Source organism: Branchiostoma floridae, chromosome 17, assembly GCF_000003815.2.
Source record: "Branchiostoma floridae strain S238N-H82 chromosome 17, Bfl_VNyyK, whole genome shotgun sequence".
NCBI lineage: Eukaryota > Metazoa > Chordata > Leptocardii > Amphioxiformes > Branchiostomatidae > Branchiostoma > Branchiostoma floridae.
The window spans coordinates 8,735,272-8,742,751 of NC_049995.1; the positions used below are offsets into that span (position 1 = coordinate 8,735,272).

General features: G+C 44.4%; 1 protein-coding gene across 1 annotated transcript; it reads right to left on the minus strand.

Annotated features, from left to right (window-relative positions):
* Nucleotides 1-1,860: 1,860 nt before the first annotated feature.
* LOC118404256 (NXPE family member 3-like) lies at nt 1,861-6,848 on the minus strand. The gene is made up of 6 exons (XM_035803306.1): nt 6,658-6,848; nt 6,311-6,529; nt 5,874-6,098; nt 4,972-5,082; nt 4,107-4,250; nt 1,861-3,795 (listed from the first exon to the last, which is right to left on the minus strand). The coding sequence occupies exons 1-6, from the start codon at nt 6,786-6,788 to the stop codon at nt 2,958-2,960; spliced, it is 1,668 nt and encodes a 555-aa protein (XP_035659199.1). The 5' UTR covers nt 6,789-6,848; the 3' UTR covers nt 1,861-2,957.
* Nucleotides 6,849-7,480: the final 632 nt, after the last annotated feature.

A 7,480-nucleotide genomic window follows, 5' to 3' on the forward strand; every position in this document is an offset into this window, starting at 1 on the left:
GGTCATGGATCATATGCTAATAATATGCTAACGAGCCCGTAGCAATAGAAACAAGTTTTTCCTCATTCTAATCGTTTGAGACATTAAAATTCGTTGAATTTTCCAAGTGGAATGGAAAGCCACCGGTGACTGCTTTGGTGTCCTCCTATGACCCTATCAACGTGCCCGGGTTGCGCTACCATGCACCAGTGCGGCGAGGACAGAAGCCGAGTTCAAGTCTGGGTATTGCCCGTCCACTCTGTACATGTGCCTTATCCTCTTTGTTACGTCTCACACGACATGTACGAAGGAAAATGCGGGTAGTAAACATTAAAAACATAAACGGTATTTAGGTATAAACTGTTGCAAGACGAAAATATGCGCCATTTTTATTCGCGCGCAATACTAGCCTGCGCCACGGGCGGCATGCAACTCTTACTACCGCCCGCCCCGGTGTGTCTAAAGAGAACCGTCACGTGTCGGTTAAGCGTCATATGACGGTTAACCGACACAGGTCGGTTAAAGAGTTTTGTGTCTAAACCGGGCCTAAGAGTTGGCTAGTGTTCGGGAGCTAAATTCGGCTATGTGTAACCTTGGCATCACGCACGCACACACACATATGCGCGCGCGCGCGCGCGCATCCACGCATACAAACACACACACGTATTTTGGTACTTACGAATCTTTTGATGAGTCCGAGCGCCAAAAATTAAGTTCAAAAGACGACAGTAGAAGATGACTTAGTAGAACCATTCAATCTGATCATACACTGTCGCCTTTGAACGTTAACATCCTGAAATAGATATCACGTGAGCACTTTAATAGTTATGTATCCGTGAATGTATATCCGTGCCCGCGGGCCAGTTGCGTCTGTGTCTGTCAGTGTCTGTGAACAAGATAACTCAAGAACGGCCCGGTGGATTGATTTCATGCTTGGTTCGTTGGTAGGGTGCGATGAAAGCTGGAAAAGATTAGCTTTTGGGGCCCAGCGGCTTCCCTTAGTACTGCAGCGTAACTTCCGGGGAGAATCACATAGTTTTCAGCATTATAAAAAATGCAACGACGTAATTTTAGCTGTGAAATGGCTTTCTACTCTCTGTCGACGGGTTGTACTTTGTAATCTTGACGCAATATACGGTGTCATTTATGTAAATACTTCAGTATGTAAGACATTGAACGCCTTGTAGCAAGGTAGCTAAATAATTTTTGAAATCCAAACGACTTTCAACAATCACTGAAGGCCTTATTGTATCGGATTCAAGCAACATAACTAACGCCCATAACGTCATCGTGACGTCACGACGTCCCAAATCGAAATGGAGCTTTCCGGATCCCCGAGATTCGCGGCTAATTCAACAGTTTTCAAGCCTTGTAGAAACGTAACGAAGTAATTTCCAGCAGCGAAATGGCTTTCTACTCTTAAATGAGTCAGTTTGGGTAGGCTATATGATAATAACGTTAATGACCCGCCTGTTCCTCGATATATATGGTGTTATAACACCTGATCCTTTGCTATAACCACCGAATAAAACCACCGAGTGAGCGAAGCGACCTCGGTGGTTTTATTCGGTGGTTATAGCAAAGACCCAGGCGTTATGGCACCACATACACATAGGGGCGGCTGATCGGCAGCTGATTTGCATAATTAATGAGGAAAGTGTATAAGTCCACCTCTGTCCATGATAGGACTTTCTAATTTGTGACATATGTGGCTGATGAGATGCTAATTATGCAAACTGCTAATTTGCATAATTAATGAGTAAAGATTTTCTGAGTGGTAGATAGACCCCTTAGCCTTTTTGGTGGAACTGCAGGCATCCGTTTGCTTTCATTCAATTGATGTAGAGGTCAAGGGTGATGCCCTAATAGTCAGGTAGCATATGGATTTCCAGGCACAGAGCCAAGCAAGTATATTGTAGGGCAGGAGACATGTGAAAGCAGTGACTTGTGTAGATAATGGTGGAGCATGGGAAGAAGTGAAAGTCTTGTGGGTCTGCAGGCAACTGTGTATGACGTAACTGACAGGTAAGAATGACATGTAAGGTATTCAGAGGATTAGAGAGAAAAGGAAAGTTTGATACTACCGATTCTAGTTTGAATTGTATGGGTGTCAGTAAAGAGTCCATAGACTCTGGGTAGTACAGTACACTGCAGTACAGTATAGTCTAGACCTGCGTTTGTTTTCCTCATTCAATTGGAAGATTGCAGTTCTTAAACATTCTAACTTGTATAGTGCATTGATTCCCTCCCCCACTATTATCATTCAAAACTATAGGGGTGATACTTACTGTACTATGGCAAGCAATGATATGAAAATCTACTTTCTGCATTTCTGTATTGTTTCTGTTCTGTAAGTTATCAAGTGAACGTCAGGCCAGTCCAATTCAATGTGTTGGTTCACGGACTCAATGGTCCTATTTTTCTGAATTTCCAAAAAAATTGTATCTCAGCTCTAGACTACCAAAATGAAGTATGCCTCTGTACTGCTAGGGGACTTGGCTTCTTCATCCAGCAAGACGTTGGAGCGAGTTCACTACCAAGCCGCCTGCCTTGTCACCGTGGCCGCAAGACGAACACCATCAAGCGTCGTTATGCAAGAGGTTGGATGGGACAGCCTGGCAACTAGAAGGCATTTCCAGTCTATGGTTCTCATCTTCAAACTTGTAAACGGCTTAGTCCCCCCTCATCTGCAACCTCTGATACCAACCACCCGAGGAGAGCACAGAGCTACACGTTTACAGCTCCGTAACTCCACGCACCTACACCTCCCTCGCTGTAGGACCCAGACCTTAGGCATTCAAGGACCGTAATCTCTGCTTGAACATACTGACGCTTCGGGCTTGCTTTACTGATTGCGGCAGTTCATTCCAAAGTCTGGAAGCATAAGGGATGAAGGTAGATCTGTAGGTCTGTATGTTTGTGTCTAATGTCACATTAAAACAATAAATCTACTTTCAGGATGCGATCTAAAATATACATTAGACACAAACATACGACAGCATGTAAGAAACTTCCTCAGATATGACATCATTAGTTGGGTGAGCATTGTCTTCGTGAAACTGGCAGTCGGTCATTTCCCACGTGTCCACTAACACAACAGACAATCCAGAGAACATCTCCTTCATGACCCGGTATATCTGAAATAGCGGCCATTCGTCCACGTTATTGAAAGTCGCTCCTGACGTGTTCGGCGTTTTGATGACGACAATTGTCTCGGGTTCTCTACTGCGCAGGCGCAAGATGGCGGCCCGGACGGCTCGAACACGGCGGATGAAAACGCTGAGAGGATGATTGCTGAAATGGAGACCAAGTGTGACCACAACCACTCTGTCGGGTCCTCCGGGGATGCTGTCAATGATTCGAGCCAAATTACTCAGTACAGTAGCGTTCGTCCACACGTAGGTTTTTAAGGGGGGTCCGTGGGACTGGTACCGAGTTGTTATGTTCCATTTTGTCTCTATGTAATGCTCTGGCCCGGCCGTTCCGGAACTGAAGTAAGGATCCGGAATACTCCGCATGTTTAGGAGCTTGGCTAAAAACTCAGCCCACTGCCGGACGGTTGAGTCCCCTAGAAAGTCGAGAACTTTGTTTTGCAGGCACTTCTTGTACTCCAGTGGCGACAGCCTCGTTGTCGCGCAGACACGTGATACCCACCGGCCATTGCGGTAATACCCAGAAGGCACCGGGACAGGAAGTCCAGGTCGGCAACTCGGTAGCTGTTCCTCCTCACCTGCTGTAGTAGAATTTCCTTCCACCTGGATTGTGGAATTTTTGCTTTGAATCTCGGCTTTGATGGCCTCGAGACCCCGTCCATTTCTGAAAAAAAATAGGACATTTTTAGTGTTTATCGGAGGGTAAAAAAATAGCCAGCCTTGTCTAGCCAACAGGCCACAGCCCACTAATACATTCTCCTATTCATATTCACTCAGATAAAAAACATGAAAGAAAAGGGCTGTCAAAAGCCTATCTGAGGTTTAGTCCATGGAAACTCACATTGGCAGCGTAGTCATGACCAAAGTTGAAAACGAATGACTGAGCAATTTATAAGAACCTAAATTTCTGGTTCAGGTCTCTGTTTGCAAGAGTTCATGACACAATTTCTCCAGTACGTCGTATGTTCGCCTTACTTTGTAAACTTGAAATATCGCATCTCCTCTTCAGTCAGCCCTAGGTCCGTATGTTCTTTAAGATAGCCATTGTGCCGATGAAACACTGAATGGCTACAGGACACGCCTTCAGGTCTCTGGCAATACCACTCCACTCCTGCATAGCTAGAAATGGACGGGCACCAAAAAATAGACTATACACCTACACACTCCAAATTTTCTTCAAGCAATGACTATTCTTAAAGGTAAGATACAATGTACGTACCTCCAAATTTTTGATGTCTGAAAGCACATCTTGATCACGGAGAATGACCTAGTCTCGATCTACTTACTGCCCCCCCCCCCCTCCGCAGGGGGGGGGGGGCAGATGATCTACGCAAGCCTGACATAGTCTCGTGTTCTCTCACGAGATCGAGACTAGGTCATTCTCCGTGATCAAGATGTGCTGTCAGACATCGAAAATTTGGAGGTATGTACCTTACCTTTGAAAACAGTCATTGTTTGAAGAAAATTTGGAGTAACTGTATTCATACGTGACTGATGAACCTCTTCAAACAGTTGTTACGTTATCAATTCCATCGAATCATTTATCACAAGATACAATGTGTTTTTTAAATAAATTTTCTGTTGATAAATATGGTACTTAGTACATGAATTTGTCCAATACGTGCGACATCTGCTTATACAGTTGATGTGAAAGTACAAATGAAAGAATAATCTTTTGTTATTTACGGTATATCATATTATCTGTGCTTAGTTATTTGAAGGCATCTTTTTTTACCAAACTCAGTTTTTTGTGCGCTCGCATCAGTTTTTGAGTTCCCAGAGGATGTTATTCATATAATGGAACTGGCATATCCTAAAATCAAATAAATGAATAACCAACCTGTCGGAGAAGTCACAAATGCCACCACCCTCTGGACCCTGCAAGTCGTTAGGATTCAAACTGCACCAGCCAATCAACGATTTATTTTCAGTGATGTATCTTCGTTGATACCTACATCAAAGATATTTCAGTAACGTATTAGTCATGATAACTATGACAGTAGCATTAGTCAGTATTATCAGTCTTTATCATGTTTAGGAAAAAAGTATTCAAAGTATCTGCATTCCATAGTTTCAAACCTAGGTTCACTCTACGAGGTTCTAGGGATGGCTCTCGCTTCACTCTAGTCCCAATGTTCCTTTTTAAGTTGTACTGTCCAGGTTTGGGAATGTACTGTAAACGCTGCATAAAGCAATCACTTTACGTAAAAAACAATTTTTGTGACAGCATTTGCAAGCAGCGACACCTATAGCTGCAGTGCAATGTGCACCAGTCAGTATTGCTCTGAAGAAGGTGACAGACGGTCTCTGAAAAGTTGGTGAAAATATAGCGATGGTTGTATATAATAAATGTCTTTATTCAGTGACTTATTAACCAGATGAAACTATTCACGGATATCATAGAATAAAGTTATCTTAGACACAACCACGGAAGTACTCACATCCAAAGTTTCGATGTCTGCCAGGCATCATCATCAGGGTTAGAATGACTGGATCTTCTTGTCGCTGCACTACTTATAGCCGATATAGGTGGCGCTGCAGCAGCGAGAATACTGTCCCAAACGTCACTCAGTTTGCATTCCCCCTCTGTATTCTCTCTGCTAGCAGCGTCATCGTTAGTGTCTCTGGTTGTGTCTAAAATAATTTTACGCTATGAGTATGAGCGTTAGCAATCTGATGAAAATATTTACAGATGTTCACGGATGAGCTGCCTATAGTCTTAACGGAAGTAGAATCTCCTACCTGCTGCGGTTGAAGGGGAAACTTTCAGCCACGCGTTTGATCACACGGACTGCGCTGGAGGAGTGGACCATCCGCACACTAACGGTGACGTCACCCTCCCACAGGAGCCGAAACCTCACCCCGTACGTCCCGTTCCCGAAGTCCCGGACCCGGCCGGGCGCGCTGGACTTGGTCCTCTCGGTGTAGATCTTCGCACGGAAGAAATCTCCTCCCCGAGTCTTCTCTCTTGTGTAGGGAAATGAAAAAATGCAGGTTCTTTAATACAGCATCTTCATCTTAATCTGTGATTTCTTGATACAGTATAATTATATTCTTTATAATTCTTTATTAACAACAAAATAGTTATTTGAGAACTCATGACAGTAAGTGAAGTCATCACCAAAAGCGTTGGACAACAAAGAGGACAGCGCACATTCCCTGTATAGTTATGACGTCACCTGTTGCGCATGTCCTTTGCGCGGATCATCACAGACAAAATGTCGCCGACTCTGTAGACAGACCCCGGATGTAGGATCTGGAATTCAGTGAAGTCGGCAGAGGTTGCCGTTTCGTTGTCTGTTGGAATATCGAGGTAGCTGCCCGTGAATTCCTGCAGAAGTCTAGACAATCGGTCTGCGGTGGTTTTGTCCACAGAACCGTTGGGGAAAAGATGGCGGCTGAAAATCAGTGGAAATAGTAATCTGTATTAGTACGTCCGGGTAATGACATGCACATGATAGCAGTTACTCATTAAAATAAGCTGGAGAGAGAAACAGAGATGCTAAATATGAAAAAAAAATCGTACCTTAAGGGAGCTGGAGCGTGGAAAGGTTTGTAAGAACGAAGTTGCCAGAACTGTTTGTTTGCCAAACCGAAGAACAGGAAAACAGACGTTCCCATGGCAACCGTCAAGACACATTTGAACTTGTGGTTCATCTTTTGACGACCTGATAAAACAGAGGTGCGATATTCAGTTCTGGGATTCAAACAGATACATTATGCTTCTATGTTTTGTCTTTTGGTGCCACCAGTGACTGTCATAGGGTTAGTGTTGGTCTCAAACAGGTTCGTGGGTACCCGTCTTGGGCTATAAACAAAGCCGCGGCATCTAAAACAACAGAGGATTGGTTGTCCTCCCCCGCGAAATAGGGCGTTTCTGAAGGCCTCCGTAGGATTTTCACGAGCCACAATATACAAAGTTGTTTTAGACCAACACGAACCCTACGACAGCTGGTGACACCGAAAGACAAAACAAAGAAGGATAAGTGTGGCGTAATATCACGCCACACTTATCCTTCTGTGTTTTGTCTTGGCGTGTCATGGCAGAAATAGTCGGGGGCCCTGCCAAAAATCATACATTGGTGAAAATGAGCGGTCGCTCAAGACTGGGTTTTTGGAGCACAGGAGACTGAGCTCGGTCTCGTCGGAGGTGTCGCAGCGCATTGTCATGATCATGGGGACATTTCATTACCCTGGACAAAGCTCAAATATTGGACACTGAACCAGATTACTTTATGAGGAGGGCAAATGAGGCCATCTACATAAGAGCACACCAGCAGACACTTAACAGAGACGGGGGCCGATAACGCTTGTCAGGCATCTTTACTTGAGTCACTCATCCCTAGGTA